The following is a 20,549-nucleotide window of genomic DNA, read 5'->3' on the forward strand; positions in this document are numbered from 1 at the left end:
AGCTAACGCTTCGGCGGATGGAACTGGATGACACAACACAGCCGATAAACATAGATAAGTTCCCCCCCCGGCTCTCTGCTCCCTCGAAGGTCAGCACTGTCGGCGGCGCGAAGTTTGGCTAAAGTCGGCGGGAACACTTGTAGTGGATTTACCTTGGATTTGTAAAGTTAAGGCCAGGGCGGGTCTCAGCGAGTGAACAACGTCGACTGACTCACAGGGAACTTATCTGAAGTGAGCCTCTCTCGCTCCTGGAGGAAACCGGTCATCTGTTTACTTTATGGCCTGTTCACTCACGCAGGCGACTGTGTTACACGGGAGACGTGACAGAAGCTCAGCTGCCCGAGGTTTGCTTACAGGCACGTGAGCACAGCCACTGGATATGCCAGCGGCCTTGTAATTAATCGATTTTGCAGCAAAGTTTTGCCATTTTGATTCCTGGTGTGACTCGACCTTAATACCATCAGTTCAAACCCATAAATAATAAAATAAAACAGCAATTAATCCTTGAAAATCATCTAGGGTATTGTACGTTGTACATTGATCAAGGTGTAGGACTAACCCTGCTCCCTTGTCACTGTTTAATGTTCACTCGTACAGAGAAACGCGCCATAAAATACAATTCAAGGTGCAATAATATCACATTTCAAGCCATAAATTCAACAGTGTACTGCTCTGGCCTGCCGGTAGCCCTGGCCTGGTCGCTATTATGCCCCAACACGAGAGGCGTGTTCGGTCGTGTACAGTGTCAAACCGGCGTGGAAGGCACGGAGAGCAGTCAGCATCACCGCGAAGGCGTACGCAGGCTCCGGGCAGCTGTCGGCGACGCCGGGGAGGGGGGTGGGGACAAGAGAATGGAGAGGCCCCTACACAACAAAGTGGAAACTATGACGGCTGGAAGACGTCGGCCACACACTGCGACACGCAGCCGACCTAATAAGGAGAGCGGATTGCACATGTTGAACAAACATGGCTGTCACATCTCTCGCACGTTAACCTCCCCGCACTCGGCCGTTCGTGTAAACAGGAAAGCGTATGCGCTTTTTCCTCACCCTGCCTCTCTCATTCCATCTCTGTGTGCCTTGCAACCTTCCTGTTATTTCTTCCTTATCTCCCCCCAGCCCCCCGTCCTCCTCTCTGCTCCTTTTCTTTACGAGACCGTCTGCACTTCTGACAGGCCTCCGCAGTTCCCCAAACCTTACTGCGGCGAACCTCAAGTGCAAACAGCTCGTCCCAAGCTACAGGTTCAACCCCCCCCCGTGGTCCACTCCTAAACAATGAAGGGGGAAAAAAAACGAAGATAAGCACCCTCACTTTGTTTGCCCTCTCACTGGGGTCGCGAGCTGCGCTGCTTGCGGACCTCGTGCCCTCGACTTGTGAATAAAAGATGAGCCTGACAGCCCATTGTTGCTGTTTCTGTGGCCGTCTTTGTCATCGCTGTGCTGTGCTGGAGGCAGATTGGGTTGTGATGAGGACCAAGACAAGGTCAGTAGGCCCTGATGAAGGAAGAGGCTTCTGGAGTGAAAATGTTTTTTTGTTTTTTTTTAAATGATTCCTCACTGTCTGTCCTGAGGAATCAGGTATAAGTACTTCTACAGAAGGTAAGGTAATAATATCTATGTTCGGCAGCTGCGATTCCGACCAGATGAATGTACATGGTCATCATTTATATAGTATCTGAAATCCCAAGCGTCCGCCTCAGAACATGGACTGAGTATGACAGTGGGACCCTGGGCACAGGCATTTAAAAGTCTCCTCTCCCCTCCTCTAGAAGAGAGCAAGAGCAACAGATTCAAACGGACATCTTTGTAGTCATTTTGCATCTCCTTTTTAAAAAAATTTGTTTTCCATATCTTTAGTGTCTCAATTTGGTTATTCTGCATCACTTTGTGGTGGGTTTGTGTTTCTTTTTGGTAGTTTTGTGTCGTCTTGTAGTTGTGTTGTTTTGCTTTGCTTTGTGTTAGTTTTGTGTCTCTTTTAGGCCGTTTCGTATCTCTTTTTGGTCGTATTGTGTCTTTTAGCTTTGTGTTGTTTTGATTGTATTGCTTCTTTTTGGTCGTTTAGTGTCTCTTTTTGGTTATTCTGCATCACTTTGTGGTGGGTTTGTGTTTCTTTTTGGTAGTTTTGTGTCGTCTTGTAGTTGTGTTGCATTGCTTTGTGGTAGTTTCATGTCTCTTTTAAGTCGTTTTGTGTCTCTTTTTGATCGTATTGCTTCTTTTTGGTCGTTTCGTGTCTTTCTGTAGTCCTTTAAAGAGTCTCTGTAGCCATTTGATTGACTTACCAAAAAGAAATGTCAACTGTCACTTCCCAGGGGCCTGCGAAAATGCACAGACACAGAAATAGCGAAGTAGCAGTCCTTTACGGTTAGTTGATCAGTTCAGTCTCTGACTATGAGGAGTTGTTTGGTGAGTCCCTTGAACAGTCGGAATTTGTTTCGGTTTTTTTGTTTTTCAAATCTTTATTAAATAAATTAAATTTTTATAAGCTTTGAAAATGATTGTTTGCGCAATAACGCACCCTGTTTATAACTCCTGAATAAATATGTCTGTTGATAATGTTCAATGAAGATGAACATTTTTTAGTCTCTTTATGTTCCATAGTCTCAATGGAAATGTATTCAAAGGTCATATTCGTGTATTTTTGCCACAACACTCCCAACATTCCTCACCACAATAAACACAGTCCTTAGATCCGCCCAACCTGGACAATTTAAAAAAAACAAAACCTCTCCCACCACAATCAAAAGTCCCATAAACCCGCCCGAGCAACTTGCTGCCAATCACCCCTCGGCTCCGCTGCCATTGGCTGTTCCGCCTCCCCGTCGGCCAACAGAGGGGCCGCTGGGGCGGGTACCGAGCGCTCAGGTTGGCAGCAGCGGCAGCCTCACCGAAGAGCTCCAGCCCGCTCCTTTGTGACGGAGACTCATCAAGAGCTGCAGCGGAGGGGGGAACCGTGCCGCACCCTTTCTACGCCCCCCCCCCCTCCCCTCCCGCTCCCGCTCCCCCTCCCCCACGGGACTCGCACAGCGCGGATCGCTGCGCACAGGTAACAACCGCTCAGACTACCGGAAGCGAGGCAGAAGTCGCGACGCAGGTGACGGAGACTCTTCACCGAGTTTGGGTTTGTGGGACGAAAAGAAGAACCGGGATTGGATCCTGCATAGAAGCAGAAAAGAACAGCTGCTTTTTATTTCTCGTCGCTCCGTTGCGCTTTTTCGGGGTTTTTTTGGGGTTTTTTTTTTTTTTCCACCTTGCGGGCGGAGAGCGTTGAAAGTGTGACCTCAGGTACGACGGCGCATTGTTTCACAACTCGACGACAACTCTGAACTGGATATACTTGATAAACGACTTCACACACACACACGCACACGAGGAAAGGTGAGTTCAGATTTTTCTCTCCTCTTACGTTTTGTGCGTGTGTGTGTGTGTGTGTGTGTACACGTGCGCGTGCGCGTTACACGGTTGCTCCCCCCGCGAGGGTTAGGCGGGTGCCCCCGTGAGAGGAGACGGAGCCGGGGTCATTTCGTGTTCCCCGGTCGTTCCCCTGCCCGCAGGGTCCGGGGTCCCGTCAACACGCGAAGGCATCCGCGCCGCCCCAGAGCGCTGTGGAGGGAGTCTGGAGTTCACTTACATCTCGAACATCCCCAGCGCTGTCAGCCCTGACCATGCCCTTTTTCTGAGAAATGATCACGTCTCGTCCAGGCAACGTTTGCCCAATGCTCTCTTATCTTTCTTCCCCTTAAGATAAAATATATCTGTTTTTTTTTTTTCTCCCTACTTTCGTTTTTTGTACCTTCCTTTTGCTGGGTGTAACTATGGCACACATCCGGCAGCACACGGAAGGTGTAAATGCTTCACCTATGCGTCCAGCTTTGGAGCAAGACGCAAAAATGGCCTTTTCATAGCTCACATTTCACGGTGCAGGTGTTACCAGTTCAGTTCTTTGTGATGCAGCCGCCCTTAAATAAATCTTGCCACAGTGGAGGTTAGATTGTTCAGGTTTCTGTTGAAACTGTGTCACACAGTGTCGACTCGCCTCTGTGGCAGTATGTGTTTACCTGCAGCAAATCACCAAGTGTATGGTTACAACCCCCCCTCGTCCATTTGAATCCATGCAGACTATAAAGTAATAAAATGGTGAACAATGCCTCATCGTAGTTTTCCATGACCCCACAGTGACTTCTTCTAATTTCTTTCTTTTTTTTTTTTGTCTGACCGAATTTTCTGTCATATAAAAATGGCCAAAGCCGCAGGTCTCACATTTTGAAAACCTGTAACCAGCAATTCTTCTGGCATTTGCGGTCACCTACCGAGTTAGACGAGGAACCCACTCTCAAAATAGTCGGCGGTTTAATGTTCTCGCCATAGACTAATCGATTAATTGACCAGTCGTTTCTGCCTCACATCTGTCCGTGTGGTGCAGTCCAAATTTAACATCACCACCTTGGGTATTTTTTCTTCGGGGCCGACTGAAATGTCTCTTTAGGACCCCGACTACCAAAAACTACAAAGAGTTGGCGCCGAACGTCAATGTCCAGTTGGGAAATCTCGCTGACACGTTCTACGATCCGATTTTTCCTGATTTTTAAATTCAAAAAAAAAATTGCCCAGTTTAACTCTGTTCTCGTTCAGGCTAAGTTGCGCGACATCTCTCTTTGTATCTAGACGACATTCAACACTGAGAACCTTGGCTTCTTTTGTTAAACGGTAAAAGATTTTTTTGTAGAAAAAAAACGTTTCCCCTGCTCAACGTATTCCTTGCTTCCATTGTTGGTGGCGTTGGCCCCGACGCAGAGGTATTTTACTGCCATTCATATTTAAAAATTTGAGTTGAACCATAGAAGTTGGGATTCTTGCCAGGTAGCTGACGCCGGGGATTAATTTGCTTATCAACATTGTTGATTTAATTCTCTGTCCAGCCACTAATTGTTTTAGCGATATTCCCAGGGATACCTTTTTGTGCTGGTGGACTATCTGGGCCAGTGGAGTTACCGTCGTGTCTCATGTTCGCCACAGCTGATTGTGCAAGTGAACAGCTGGATAGTTTTGTCGGACAGAGAGTTTAAGAGGCTAAAATGAGTTGCCTGTGAGTAAGTGAGGGGGGAAGTATTAGATTTTGTTCACCCACCGAAACCTGTTGTAATCTTCAAGTAAACGCAAGGTAAATGACAGATGGTGTCTCGTACTGAGAAGATTGATCGACACTGCAAAAGGGTTTGCCTCCGGGACTGGTTTCCCCAGAAGCAAAGTTTTTCTCAGAGGCTGCTGTAATGAGAGTCAAAGATTTAAATACACAACTGTAAAACACGGACAGCAGTTATTTTAGATTATATTTAGCCCTTTTTTAACCATTCCTGACAATGTCTCCAAAGGATTTGATATGAGGTAATTCATTTAAAATGGTCCGTAATTACAGCATTTCTGATGCATGGCAACAAACTCTTATTGTGTATTCATCAGAATCTCTTCTACCTAAAAAAGCTTCTCTTGGAAATATGTAGTTTGTGGCTTTCTGTGCAGTTAGGTCTCATGTTAAAAGTATGGGGGGGGGGGGGTGTCTAGTAAGAATTCCCCTGACCACATTAGTTCCTCTAATCTGACAAGAGCGGAGGTGTCTGTGCATACGTCTGTGTGGTTACGTATCTAAAGGTAATCGTTTTGCCGATGACCACTCAGTCCCACCGGTCGCTTGTGCGTGCTCCACAGCTGGGGGGGGGGCTGCTTTAGAAGAGCCAGTTGATTAAAACAAATACGCCCCGAGAGAGGGCTCCCGAGGATGACGAGCAGAATTTCCATTTTTACCTGGAATTAGAGCTCACAAACATAATCGGCCATCTCTCACCCACTACCACCACATCCGCTGCAGTATTGGTTTTAGTCAACGGTGTCTGTGCGTGGTAAATCTTTCCGGTTCCAAAAGAACTGCAGGCTGAAGTTGATGTGCTAAAGCGCTTCTTTCAGACAGCGAGAGAAAAGAGAGAGAGAGAGAGAGGGAGGAAGAGGAGGGAGAAGAGGCTCGGGTGTGGCTGCTCTGGTAATGACTGGTTTGCATTTAAACTGGTGTTTACTGATTCAGCCCAGTCCGTTCGCACACAGACACACGATGCATGAGAACACACAGTCATGCAAATGCAGTCCCTAAGAGCCACGCAGGGGAAGTACCACGGAGTTCCTGGTGTCTGTAGTAAATAGTTTGTAAGTGTCTTTGTGAAGGGATACACAGGGCTGTCAGTTTTTAAAAAAAAAAAAAAAAAACACGGTCGAAGGATCTTTTTCTATAATATATATATTTCCCCATGTGGTGGGGAAACAACAGGGTCACTTATCCTTTCGTGTCTTGTCGGAGATGGCCTCTTCGCAAGCCTCTGGCAAGGGCAACAGCCCGGGAATTTCACCATCTACGGCGAAGAAGCCGAAATGCTTCCACGCACCGCTCCCCGGACGCTTCGCTGCCGGGATTGTCCAATCAGCACGGCCTCGCTCACCAGGTGTCCTCCAACATTTTAACGTATCGGCTTCACTTACCGATAGGTCAAGCTAATGGTGAACCACCTCTGCTGGACCACAAGGCAGACTGCCCTCAAATGCTTTGAAGCGTTCATAGGCTGTAAACTTTTGTTGTTACAGTTGGAATATTTCTTTTTCCGATGTTTTGTATTTTAAATAAAAAGCGACACGGTGTAAACACGAAGCTTAAACACAGTGAGGTCAAGTTTAGGAATGTACCCAAAGTTTTAAGGAGCTACGCTTGAAAGCCGCTATTTGAGTTTAGATTACTCTAATGTTGACAGATCAATAAACACTAAAAGCACCTGCGCAAAGAGTGGAAACTGGTGACATGGTAAACGGTAACACAAATCAAGCAAAAAAAAACCAACGGGTAAAAATGCCAGTTCTCCGTTTTCTGGGTTTTTTTTTTTTCTGTTTGTTTTTGTTTTTTTTGTCCAGAACCAGTGAGTTCCTTAAGCTGAGGTCCCGTGTATGCTTCAGTTTTTGTGCAGAGTAACAACGATATAACATGTAGAGGCCGCCCCCCTCCCGTTTCCAGTCTGTATGCTAAGCTAAGATAATTGGCTACTGGCTGGAGCTTCATATTTCACGGAGAGATTAGAAAAAAAGAAAAAAAAAAGTCGTACAAAAGTGGGATTTTTTTCCATCTAACTCTACACCAGAAAGCGAATAAACGATCTTCCCAAAATGCTGTACTTTGGTTTTAAGGTTGGATGTGGATATTTATGGTATTTAGAGAAATGACTACCTGCACGTTCTGTACATTGGTCCTTACTTATTCGAAAAAGATTCAGTGAGAGATGTTATTCTTTTTTGGATCAGAGCTTGGACCTGCATTACCAGCTATAAACGCCCCACTTTTAAGTATTAACGGTAAGCATGTTAGCAAGCCCCTGCTTAGCCACATATCCAGCAGACATTAAAGCAGTAGTTTGACATTTTGCAAAATGGACTATGCAGGAATTTTCTGTGTGGATAAAAAAGGAGGCCCACTCAGGTTATTGTTGTGGCTGACCGGTGTATGTCGTGTATGGTGATTCATCCTCAGAATACAGAGAGATGATTTTTGGTGAATGTCACCCAGCCCTAGTCAACATGTGATGTTACACATCTTGATAAGGGGATCACTGATCAGATCCATTGGATTGATATTGACGCAGATAGTGTTCTTAATTAGCGAATTGGGTTTTTTTGCCAGATGTGAACAATCCGAAGAAATAAAGATTCTTTTTGTTGCTGTCATCATAAAATTCGGGGTTTCAGCTATGAGTTTCATGGATTCAGTAGTGGTGGGCTGCGGACTCTGCCCTCATACAAAGCCTATGCTACGATAAAATTTGCTGGACAGTTGCTCACAGTTCGAAAAGATGATCAAAATCGACTTTTATATCATGCATTCTTCTTCCTTGTCAGAACCTGGTGCCTACATTACCCACAAGGCAACTCGACCGCCGACAGTTTGGTTGGAGATTCGGCCGTGTTATGCTAGTAGCAGCTAATGTAGCCTTTAGCCTAGATATGTAACTGCATTAACCCCAGGTTTGTTTGTTTGTTTTGTTTGTTTGTTTTTTTTCATTTTCAAAGTTGTGTTCAGCTCCAACAGGCGCTGACTCAAGCGACATCACTCGAGGCAATTTTTCAGACATGTATCACACAGCTCCCTCTGGAGCTGCAGAAGGCTTTATTGAACTTATTGCACATATACAGTACTACCCAACACACCACAAATACTTTATTGCCATATTTCTGTTCACCCAGGACTTGTTGTTGTTTTGACTTTTTGACCATTTCACATTGTCTCACTACACTTTTTTTTTTTTCCCCCCACTTTCCTCAACTGTTTCACATTGTTGTCTTCATCAAACCCTTTTCTCCCAGTTGTTTCCCATCCATCATTTTATTCTCAAACCTCTGAAGTTTTCACTGCAAATTTTTTCTGTTTTTGATTTTGGGATTCCTCATCACACTCCCTTGGTAGGAGAGTGGGTCACTGAGGTTCCCTCCGTGTGTGTGTGTGTGTGTGTGTGTGTTGTGCATGTTTGGATTGAGATTAAGTTACATAGCTGGATTGTGTAATTGTGAGGTGTGTCTCTGCTGTAGGGAGCTGCTCTGCCGTTCCCATTGTTGAGAGAGTTGAACTTGAAGTCGACGGTACTGTACGTGTTTTCGTGCTGTGCCGGCCTTCACAGGGGAAATAGAGAATGTGTGAGGGACTGTTGTTGACTCAAAACGCAACATGCGGCCTGTACAAGTTTACTGTAAATAGAGGATTGGAGCCCGTTGTTGGTGGCCACATTTCGAATGCTTGTCTTAAAAAAAAAGAGAGTTCTGTTCAGAGCGCTGTGGTTTTGATTTAAAGCGTTAGTCATAAAGCATTGCATGTCCCTGTTGTGACTTGGCAGGCTCTGTAGATGTTTTTTTTTGAGCTTGGTAATAACATGATAATGGAAATATCTGCTGTTGCTGCTAATCAAGATTTTCTGGTTATGGAGATCGAAATAGTTTAACACATCACATCTGTTGGTAGATATGTTATACTCCACTTGCGTAAAGTGTATTTTTCGTATATATGAAAAACAACAACAACAAAAACAGTAAGATACATCGTTGCAAGGCTGCATGTATTTATTTAAGCCTAATTTGTTTAAAATTGACCCTTGTGTGTACTCAGGCCACTGAGGCACACAACATACAAGGTTAGCAGTGTGGTCTGAACTGCTGGTGTGAGTTTTCACACCTATTTACCCGCTTATTATACTGACAGTGAAATCATTTCTTTAAAAAAGCATCAGTGCATGATATTTTCTTTCTCTTGTATTTACTTTTCAGGTTACTTTTATTGTTAAATAATAATAGTTTGCATTACCAGTTCGTCCGCCAATTATTTTCGTGATTAATTGTTTGATCTATATAACATTAGAAAACAGTGAAAAATGCTCATCGCAATATCAGTATGCATATTTCAATGGATCAGTATTAGCAAAAAATAAAGCTAATATGTGGAGATTATGCAATTTATCCATTGAAAATTACAATATGCATAAATGTAGTTCCGTAAGACATTAATAATGATTATGACTTACAAGTTTGGTTTATTGTTAATGACTAGCACATTAATTGTGGAATGAACTCATGCGTAATGGTTGTGTTTGTAGTCTTAAACTAATAATTCATTCATCCACAGATTGAAGACGTGAATCCGTTGTCCCAGACAGCTGCACAGTAAAGCCTCAGACCTAAAACCGGATCGCTTCAGTCCTCACCTGTCCAGCTGATGGCATGCCGATCTCCCGCCCACCACAGAGGGCGAGTCTGAATGGCGCCCTAGTCCTTCCCCTCTGCTTCCTGTCCACAACTCTTCTCTGATCGCACGTCCACCAGATATCTCAGCATGGATACCGTGACCGAGGACAAAGAGGGGTGCTACTTCAACCGCACCGTCAAATTTTTCTACGAGGAGAGTGGCAAGAACATCAGCGACCATTGGCGCAGACGTGACTATGTGATCGTCACGCTGGGCATGACGGTCTGCTTCATTGTCATCTTTTCCAACCTTTTGGTCATAGGGGCCATTTTAAAAAACCGGCGCTTTCACTTTCCCATCTACTACCTGTTGGGTAATCTGGCCTTGGCGGACCTCTTCTCAGGTACAGTTGTTTTACTTCATGTGCTGCTACATTACTGTTGTAACTACTAGTAATACCCAGGCCATATTTAAACTTGGTTGTATCTGATGTTTTGAGATATTTTACATCAAGGTTTAGCACTGCTACAGTTCAGTCAGAAAGCGCAGCACTGTGACAAAGAAGCATTTTCGCTGCGTCGTTCCGAACTCAAGTTTCCTGGATTTCAGCATGAGGTTTAACTGCAGACTGTCATACTTTTGAGACATGAAAAAATGTAGAAATTGTAGCTTTTCTTTGTACATCTTCTGCTAGTGAAAAATATGTTGTTGCCCTAATAGTCCATTATTTTCTGATTGCACTGTGGATCTCCACACTATTTAGTATTTAGGTTTTCCAACCTATTAAGGAACCAGGGTGTTTTTTTTTTTTTTAAATCATTTTTTAAATCATTTTTTTTTTTTTTAAATCAGGTTCTCCTGTTCACGAAGTTGTTATTGTTGGTTATTATTGTGTCAGACAGCACACACAGAAGTAGCAGTCAGTGTATAGTGACGGGGGTGTACTTATCTGAGGTACAAACGTTGCATCTCTGGAAAGTTGAGTGTAGTTCACGGGGAAGAAACACATTGGTTTGCCGTGCTGTACTGATAAAGCTGCAGTGACACGTATGAAGGTGCTTCTGATATGTGGTTTTACAAAACAGTGGTTTCGGGTGTTCTGAATCACATCATGTGCAACCTGCACCTCCTTCTCTCACAAGGAAGGAAGTGCACCTTTTTAATGCTGACGGTACGACTTTGGACTTTCCGTGAATAGTATTCACCTGCTTTTTCAGCTTGTACCGATCGCGTTGGTGTCCAGGAGCTGTGCTCGAATTGGCTAATTTGTCTCTTCGTCATACCCTTAGATTGCATGTGAGACAGAAGAGTTTGTCCCAGTCTTGGTAGAAAAACAACCCTAAAATGCAAACTACTTCTCGAAGACAACACCGTCTGTAAGAGCCTCAAGTGTCTTGTCACTCTGCTTCTCTGTAATGAAAACCTCACTTTCCTCCTCCCAGGTATCTCCTACCTCCACTTGATGTTTCATACTGGTCCTTGGACCATTAAGCTGTCTAAGCACCAGTGGTTTGTGCGGCAGGGGCTGATCGACACCAGTCTGACAGCCTCAGTCCTCAACCTCTTGGCCGTGGCCGTGGAACGTCACCAAACCATCTTCAACATGCAGCTGCACAGTAAGATGAGCACCCGGCGGGTCTTCATCATCATGCTGTTCATCTGGCTGGTGGCGATAATCATGGGCCTGGTTCCCACCATGGGCTGGCACTGCCTTTGCGACCTGCCGAACTGCTCCACCATGGCGCCGCTGTACAGCCGCAGCTACTTGGTGTTCTGGGCCCTTCTCAACCTGCTGACCTTCTCCGTCATGCTGGCCGTCTACACCCGGATCTTTGTCTACGTGAGGCACAAGAGCAAGCAGATGTCGCAGCACACCTCCCAGATGAGATACAGAGAGACGGTGTTCAACCTGATGAAGACCGTCTCCATGATCCTAGGTCAGGACACACACACACACACGACATGTGCACATCAAGGACCTGGCAAAAAAACTGAGAAGTTACCAAAACTGACAACAAGAATGCTTTCGTCCTTCGACGCAATCATAACAGAGAAGGATGAGTCAGTGTTGCTCTCGCAAGCAGTTTGAAGTCATGTAGTAGATAACCCCGAGTGCCGTATTTGGTGGGCACTTACACAAATTACGCATTTGACGAAGATTTCGCAAGCAGCCGTCTATTTCCAGATTTCACTATTAATAATCTCACTTTCCATATGTGTTTTAATAATAGTGAGCGCCTTGAAAACATTAGTTTGGCCGAAACAAAGAGTGACTTGAGGCCAGCTTTTTCTGGAGCTTCTCCAGCCGCATCTCGCAGTCATCATCATCAGTGGGTGGATATACTGTATAGAATCACTTAACTTTTGGTAGTCCCAGTGGTTGTAAGGCGGCCTGTTTTTACACGATTTCCTATTTTAGCAGAAAACATCTGCCTAAAGCGGCTCTCAAGTATTTTAAAAATTATTTTGTAAGATTTTTAAGAAGATATTATCGGTTTGGTTAACCAAGGTAAATACGACAACTAATTATAAATGTAAGATCACGTCGTCCAGTACATAAATTCATTTCAGTCAGAGCAAAGTATTGACTGCTTTTTTAATTTTTTTTTATTTGCGTTTTTGTTTAACAATACTTAACTCACTCTGAGGCAATCTGATTCATAATCAGAAACTCGTTTCCATTTTCTCCCACCGTTTCTCTCTTTCTTTCATTAACAACGCGTCAGTCCTCAGACCATCACCAGGTCAAATCCGTCAGCGTGCGGGGGTTTCGTCAGTTTGTTCAGCCAAAGGTTTTTCAATCCTGCTCGACAACGTACCTGTCAACAAGGGCTTGTGGTGCACGCGGCCTCATTTCAGGAGGTCTTTGTTTACTGTAAACTGTGGTGATCCTTACCCTTTTGCAGCAGGAAACACATTAACCTTTCGGTGTTTGAGGTCATAAAGTTCAGTGATCCGCTCCTTTTACAACTTACGCAGTTAGAATTGGTTTAAAAATGAAGAGCACCTAAAAACTTTTGATTTTCTTTATAATGGTAAATAGGTAAGTGTGATTGAATAAGGAATAATCAAACTTAAAGTTAGGAGGAAAAAAAACCATCCTCATTCATGAATTGACTGAGTTATCTGTCGGTGGCCCAGCAGACCTCCACCCAGTTCAGACCTGCAAGAAAAGCACAGACAAAGCACAGAGATCTCTCCAGTGAAACCAGGGTGATTTCAACTGGGGCAGATGATATTTTTATTCGCGTAGGACCTCGTCGCTTATAGTAAGAAGCTGCTTGAAATGAGCTTTTCGGGACTTTTAGTTGTACAGACCCACTGCTACTTGGACATATTACTCATGTTGTTCATTTTGCAGAGACAAACAAGCAGTTTACAAGGAAGTACGCGCACCCACAGCCTCTTACACCCGTGGTATCGTTCACAGGCTGCCATGCAGACTCCTCTCTTAGCCTGTCTGTACTTGTTTAACCAACACCCCCCCCCCTTTGACACACACTCATTCCTTCCCTCCGTCTCCCACCAATTCCTCGTTTTCTGCTGAACCTTGCCTTGCTCTCTTCCATCTTCTGCCCTCTTTTTTTTTTCACAGCTTCCTCCGCTTCATCTCTTGCATTTTGAACTTTGGATTAAATTCCTCTGTGTTTTTTTTTTTTTTTTTTTTTGAAAGTGTTACACATCTCTCTCCCGTCGCTCAGCAGCCAGGACGCAGCACCTCTGGCATGTGAGGAGGGTGAAGAAAACCCTGAGCATGCCCTGACAGGGAGCTGCATAGTTCAGTTACTGTAACAGCCTGTCTCCTGCCCCTATGATACCAATCAGAGGGCATGGAATCTTTTACTTCTATGTTTGTGAGGACCAACGTGATTTTTTTTTTTTTACCTTGAGTGAGAGTAAAGTGGGGACATTATCGCTCAGCCCTCGTGTCCTCAAATTCCTATTGGTCAAGACTTGGTATTAGCTTTAAATTTGAGTTCCAGCGTGTAGTTGCAACAGTTAAAGTTATAGGTAGGGCCTGAGGAATGCACTACATGTTGCGTTTGCGAGAGCGTGTTACCACATTGTTTTCCTATTTCCATCCATAGCTTGTACCTGACCATATATTAGTGCTGTACAAGCTCACGTGTGTACATAGTGAATTCCTGAGCTGCCACATCAAGTATTATGATAATGAAATGTGATCATACAGACTAAACCCAGTCCACATGCTGACATGTTATGCATCTGTGTGTGTGTGTGTGTGTGTCTTTGTGTACAGAGGAATTTACAGTACATTCCCTTTCTCCCCTAGCTACCCCCGACGTATTCACATTCTTAACCACTCCTTTCATTTTCTCTGCTCTGAGTATCTCATTTTTTATCTCTGACTTTTCTTGTTGATTTCCAGTGCTATTACAAGTCTTCTAATGACTTTATGTACCCTTGATCCCCGCCCTCCCAATCCTCCCACTACAGGCTGTTTTGTTATCTGCTGGACTCCCGGCCTGGTTGTGCTGCTGCTCGACGGTCTGGGCTGTGAAAAGTGCAAGGTGCTACGCTACGAGAAGTACTGCCTGGTGCTGGCCGAGTGCAACTCCTTCGTCAACCCCATCATCTACTCCTTCAGGGACAAAGACATGAGGAGGACCTTCAAGGAGATCCTGTGCTACCCGTGGCGGCGTGACAGCAAGGACCAAGGCAACTCGGGAGCTCACTTTAACACCCTGGAGCACGAGGTACTGTCTGAGAGCAACGGGGCCGACGACAGCAATCACAAACAAAACAACCACTCGCACTAAGGATTGTAAATAAGAAAACCCTCGAAGCCACTCTCAATGTAGAAAACAAGATGACGATGATTAATGTCATGGCAGACATAGTATACCACCATGACATACAATCTCCGATCAAACAGTTTGAAAATTATGCAATGCCAAATGACACACCCGGCCGATTGGGCAACTTAATGTTCTGTTTGGATGCCTCTCTTCACTCCAAAAAGCATTTTAAACAAAAAGTGTGTAAAATCTGATTCCTGAAGACAAAAGTGAGAACATGCTGGTGCAAATCAAATTTTGAAAGATTTGCAACAAAAAAACCACTCCGTACCTTAACATGTAACAATATATAAGTGACTGTTTACCATGTCTACTAAAAAGGTGACGATAGGTCCCTGCAAGTTCAGAACTGGCTCTTGCCTCTCACAACTTTCCAAAAAAGTCAGTTATTGCAAGTTTAAAAGAGGGTCATTTCCGTTTTTCTCCCCGTGTTTCTATTGTTGGACTTTGAGCTGAGGTTTTCATGCTCAGCGGAGTACCTCGCTTGTGCTAAGCTGCAGTTGTCAGCGTCTTTTTGAAGCAGGAAATGCAAAAACCTTTGGGTGCGCGGCAGCATACAATCCGGTTTAAATCTCGGTTTAAACAGCACGACCACAAACAAAAATGATGAGCGTTGCAACTCACAGTAATTATTACAGGCAGATCCACTGTTGACAAGACATTTGGATGCAAATGTGGTGATTAATTGTTTGAAAGCGACTTGTTTACTTGGTATTTGTATACTTAACTCATATGCAGCAACAGCACTGTAAAGTCAGTACAGTTAAAATATTATTTTTACTTTTCATTCTCTACTTGAGCAAAAAAAAAAAGAAGAAAAAAAAAAACGCCCCTTCTGCTTTTAAGGTGTTCTGTGGGTTCACGAGTCTGCCAAGATTAACAGTGCGTTGAATATAAAACCTCAGGCTCTGAACTCTGTTGTCCTGCAGTATCGGCGTGTCCATCGCCGCAATGGCGCACGTGGCCTGACCAGCTTTGAGGTGCATCGGCCTGCGGTCGGCTGATGCTTATTTGACCCTTTTTTGACGGCACCGCCCGGAGCAGGGACTTACTGTACATGGTTGAGCTCTGGGCTGCTGCAAAAGCCCACGGTGGTCTGTTCACTGTCGGTTGGGGGGGGGACAAACAAAAGCAGACAACTAGTGTAACTTACAGAGGTCCCAGGGTACCAACAGTGAACCTGTGGTTAACTTGCAGAGGGTAAAGAACTATCTCTGAGGCTCTTAGAACAAAAGGGAGATCAGGTCGTGTTAAAGATTGCTGCTCTGTGTCGAATGCCGTGCATCCCTTGTCTTAACACCATTTGGCCAGAATTTAACAGCTTTGTGTGTTTCCTCCTTTCATTTCCTGTCGCTCAATCAGAATAGCTTTCACAATGACGGTGCCCTTTGCGAAGACCGTGCACTGACACAGTCGTGTAGGTGGCACCTTGCGACTTTCACGTGAAAAGGCGACATCTGCATGTACCTCGATCCAGCAAGAGCAAGGAGTCTGCACACTCAGTTGGCCCAGAACGCTCTTTCAGGTGCACGCTTTCAGGTTTCAGTTTTCACTCGCTTACACAGCTGCAGACTCGCGGCTTTGTAGTGAAATGTGCTATTTTGAATGAAAAATATGGAGGTGACTGGATCATCTATCAGCAATTTCTGGTAATAATTTGACAATATGAAAATACAGGCAGTTGCCCAACCTGTGCATTTTACTCCTCTATGCTGCCCATAGAAACTGAAAAGATAGAATTGAAACTGATCTGGGTGAGCAGATCCTTGCTTGCTGGACATTTCTATAGTTTTTTTTTTTTTTCATTGGTTGAGCGTAATGGAATCTTTTTTTTTCCTCTCAACCTCCATAACACCACTTTGAATTTGAGTCTCAGCTCTGAGCACAGGATGGGGCATTTTGGGCACAGAAAAACTTTTCTTTTTTTTTTTTTTTTTTGCACTCACATAAGTTATGTTTTGTTGAGAAATGATCAGTAGTTTATTTTGAGCAGAACAAAAATCACTTCTCTGCTCAATAAGTGTGTGTGTGCGCGCGCGCCCATTTGCTATGATTCACATAAGGGAACGATAATAACCTCCCTCTGTCAGCTTTGGTCATTTGCCCTCTCTACATCTGCGCTCTGTGGTTTTTTTTCTAATCTCTCGCTATGATTGCTCTTTGCTTGATGGTAATTTCTCCACAAAAATATAACTTGTGTGTGTGTGTGTGCGCGCATATATTCCTTGTTTGTGTTCAAAAATGTGTCCCGTCATGCGTGCGGAACTGAGGCACAAATATAATTCCATACATATGGTACATTCATCTGGCCAGGATGTCGAACTTTCCGTCAGGCCAACTTTAGCGAGACATCAAGGAGAGTGACCTCGATCAAACTCGGATCTCATAAAATGAGGCCTTAATGGTCAAACTGCCTCGTACTATAAACAGGTTTCTTTTTTTTTTTTTTTTTCGGATTACCCAAAACCCCTGGAATGACCCTGCTGCCTCATGCAATCGTTTATGCAGGATTTTATACCAAGCGCAAGATTTGTGTTCTCTGTGCTATTTGCTAATGTTGCACGTGTGTGCTCCATGTTGTGCAGTTTTAAAGCGGTCCAGATGTGTGCCGGTGGTTAGAGTGGGTCATGCTCCTTGCCACATTTCCTCTGACTTGTTACTCCGGCATGTGTGCATGTTGGAGGCATGCACTCTGTCATTCTCCCTCGCGCACACGCGTGCACACACACACACACACACATACACACACATGCGCGCAGCCTGTTATTGCTGCTAGCAGGAAGTGCCGGCCATAGGAGTGTCGCTTTGTGTGTGTGTGTGTGCTGATTCACAGAAAGGTTGTTTCACGAATTATTTGCTAGTGACATTTACGGGCGGAAGCAAAAAGCAGAGGTGAGACGGTTGGGACACATTTGAATTCAACCTCACTGTGTGTTGATAGTGACTCGTGATTAAAAGGAAGTTAGACATTTATGGATAATTGCAAAATATTAACTATAAGTACTCTTAAAGGGAATGTCATAACAGGAAGCTATTAAAGGAATAACAGTATATTCAGACTATACTCTTGTCTTCAGATTGCGGATAAATCAACATGTTGATACTTACTTTCATATTATAGGTAAACTGTTGGTATTGTTTTGACAGTTCACAAACATTTTCATATTATATTGGGTTTATTTTTGTACAAACGCTGTTTAAAACGTATACGAATAAATGCATAAATCTGCCCACGTCTGTCTTTTGTCTGGTCATGTGTGTCCGCCGCCTGCTTTGTCTGCTTTCCAGCGTGATTGCTCCTGTGTGACAACCAGTGACACTTACGGAATCGCGTCAAACTGCGGAAATGCTCCCGGCGATAAAAAACGCGTTCTTCTAATCCTTTTCTCCCCACTGGTTTAGCTCCTTTAGCTAGTTCAGTCCCGACTAACCCATTTTCTCTTCTTTCTTTTCCAATCCCTGTTACTCCCTACTGCACCTTCAACCCACTTCAACCCTCCGCCTCATACTCTTATCTGTCTCTCTCCACCTCTGTCTGTAGAGCTATAAGCCTCGCACTGCTGCGCCGAGGAGCAACGGGATGCTTCTCACCCGCGAGGGCTCAGAAGACACACCTGCCTCTTCAGAGAAATCGAATTAACTTAAACTACGACGAACTTTCAACACACACGGAAGACGTGCATGCGCACGCGTCTCGGCGAAATCTACAGATCTCTCGGTGCACATAATAAACCAGCCTTAGGGTCTGTTTCTCCTCAGTCGGCAGACTGTTGTGACAGGATCAAAAACTGTTTATTCTATAAAAAAAGGAATGAGATGTTTAACTCTGCCGCCAGCGGACAGGAGTTATTCTGTTTGCGTCTGACAGAGCTAAGATGGCCGTGGGGCAAAGAAGAATTGATTAACTTCTCGTATCGGTCGGCAAGCCGGGTGGTGGACGTGTCTTCTAATTGAAAGAGGAGCAAGCGGCCGGTTTGCACTCCATCGACTTTCAGCAGACGCAAGGAGACACACCCCCCCCCCCCATGTTATTCACATAACATGGGGGACACTGACATTTCCTGTTTGGACTAAACCACCTGCCAGTTTTTCCCCCGAATCAGATGGTGGTAGAGGAGGCAGCACTAAAACTGCCGCGGAGCAACCACAACATGTAGGCAGCGCACGGAAAGAGTGACTGACCGAAAGTGTGTGGACTGTTGCGTAGCAGAAAGCGAGGGGGCCTGACACAGATGCCTTAATGTGCGTGTGTATACTCGGATGTCAGTTTGTTAGGCACACCTGGCTGCAGAGTTTTAATGCAGTCCTGCAGTAAAGTCCTCCCCCTTCACGAAGGTTAAGATGTTCAGTAGTCGTTGTCATGGTTTTAGAGAGGGGCTGATTGAACTTTATGATAAGTTTACTGGCTGCAGGTCGTGGTGTTGTCGAACTGTGTTACGGTATACGGAGAGGCCTTTCTGTTATTTAGTCTACCCTCATTGGTTTTATATATAGATATATATAACTATATATAGATATATAGAGAGAGACATCAATATATAGATATAGGGTGGACAAAATAATAGAAACACCTGTCAGTAAAATGCAGTAATGAACTGCTGCCTCCAAAATGATCAAACAGTTGATTCAACATCTCTAAAACCGTTTCAGCAAGATCTGAACTTTATAACCTTCACGAAGGGAGGGTTTATTACAAGACTGCTTTAGTTATGGCCAGGTGTACCTAATAAACTGGCAACCGAGTGTATGTATAATCACTGAAATTTGTTTTTTGCCAGGGGTCATGTGCGCCTAGGACACTGCACAAAAAGGCCCCTGTCGCCTCATAGAGGAGACCCAATACCACTCTATACTCCATTCTTTTATAAAGGGGTTATCAGTTATAAAAAAAAAAAAGGATTTGTAAATGGTTAATAGATCATTTTGAAATGCTTTATTCATTCCTCATATTCAACCGGTAAGAGCAACATTTAGGCTGCCAGGTTTTGAGAAAACGTGTAGAATTTGTAACCCTGTCTTAAAGTCGTCTTGTAAAGTTTAAAGTTTTTCTTTATAGAAAGCGTTGCCAAAAGCCATGTTTCCGTTTCTATGTTAACACTTCAGAACCAGAATCCTCTTCTTTGGTTAATGACTCTGGTTACATCGTTACAAATATTTGGAGTTAAGGTATTTACATTTTTTTTAACCCTGAAATTTTAAGTGCACGCATGGTGGACGTTTTTACCCTTCACAAAGTGGAAGAGACGCAAATCTCCTGATGTGAATGTGAAAGGATTTTTTTTTCTGGATTTTACTTCTGATTTTACACTGACTTGTAACTTAATGGATCCGATCCTGTATGTGCCCTAATGCAGGCACCTCTGGTTAAAACTCAGCAGTTGTTTTGTTTTGTTCTGTCGTGGCAGTATGAGAGTTTGCCATCAACTCTTCAAGATTTTATTTTTTTATTTGTATTTTTTTTTTGCTGCTGAAACCGTGGTGTTTGCATCATGTAAATAGTTTCTATGCTAGAATGAAACCATACGCCTTTTGAACATTGTCTGCAATTTAAAACTTTTATTTATGATCACATTTTTTTGTAGTGTACAGATATTATGTACAGTATTTACTGCACTTAAGCAGATTTGTCATCAGAGGCAAGTCAAAAAAACAACATAAAGGGAAATCAAGCTTGTCACTTTTCATTATGATTGTACCCAGAAATGTTTAAATCTTGAAGTAATACCTTTTTTTTTTTTTTTTTTTTTTTTTTTCAAGCATGACCAAACAGGACAAGTGTGACGAGCGATGGGAAGCTTTATGGTAAATGCACTGCAGCTGATTAATGCTACTTTTGTGTAAAACTGACATCAAGGTGTTGATGGGAAAGAACCTTTTTCTGACTGTTTACACCGTGTTTCAGTTTCCTGTGTCTCACATGATGCCGTGATAATCTACGCTCAGCACCTGAGAGTGACGTCATTAAAAACTTTGAATACG

The 20,549-nt window shown here is 43.9% G+C and overlaps 1 protein-coding gene across 8 annotated transcripts; it reads left to right on the forward strand.

Moving 5' to 3' along the window:
• Window positions 1-1,408: 1,408 nt before the first annotated feature.
• lpar2b (lysophosphatidic acid receptor 2b) lies at window positions 1,409-20,549 on the forward strand. 8 transcript variants are annotated; one of them, XR_005708970.1, is made up of 7 exons: window positions 3,255-3,374; window positions 9,691-10,153; window positions 11,193-11,687; window positions 14,209-14,468; window positions 18,112-18,723; window positions 20,328-20,372; window positions 20,473-20,504. XR_005708970.1 is itself a non-coding variant. In XM_040146409.1 (6 exons), exons 2-5 carry the CDS (start codon window positions 9,898-9,900, stop codon window positions 20,349-20,351), a joined length of 1,035 nt encoding a protein of 344 aa, XP_040002343.1. In that variant the 5' UTR covers window positions 3,255-3,374; window positions 9,691-9,897; the 3' UTR covers window positions 20,352-20,372; window positions 20,473-20,549. The 8 variants fall into 8 exon arrangements, 6 of the variants coding, with proteins under 6 accessions (XP_040002340.1, XP_040002343.1, XP_040002342.1 ...); XR_005708969.1 differs by having other exon boundaries at window positions 20,328-20,537; XM_040146409.1 differs by lacking the exon at window positions 18,112-18,723 and having other exon boundaries at window positions 20,473-20,549.

Source organism: Xiphias gladius, chromosome 15, assembly GCF_016859285.1.
Source record: "Xiphias gladius isolate SHS-SW01 ecotype Sanya breed wild chromosome 15, ASM1685928v1, whole genome shotgun sequence".
Taxonomy (NCBI): domain Eukaryota; kingdom Metazoa; phylum Chordata; class Actinopteri; order Istiophoriformes; family Xiphiidae; genus Xiphias; species Xiphias gladius.

Excerpts from the sequence above, each read along its gene's own strand:
- lpar2b (XM_040146406.1), top strand. The coding sequence starts at position 9,898 with ATGGATACCGTGACCGAGGACAAAGAGGGGTGCTACTTCAACCGCACC. Across the intron at positions 11,688-14,208 it reads GACCGTCTCCATGATCCTAG|GCTGTTTTGTTATCTGCTGG; the intron begins GTCAGGACACAC and ends CTCCCACTACAG. Across the intron at positions 14,469-18,111 it reads TTAACACCCTGGAGCACGAG|AGCTATAAGCCTCGCACTGC; the intron begins GTACTGTCTGAG and ends CTCTGTCTGTAG.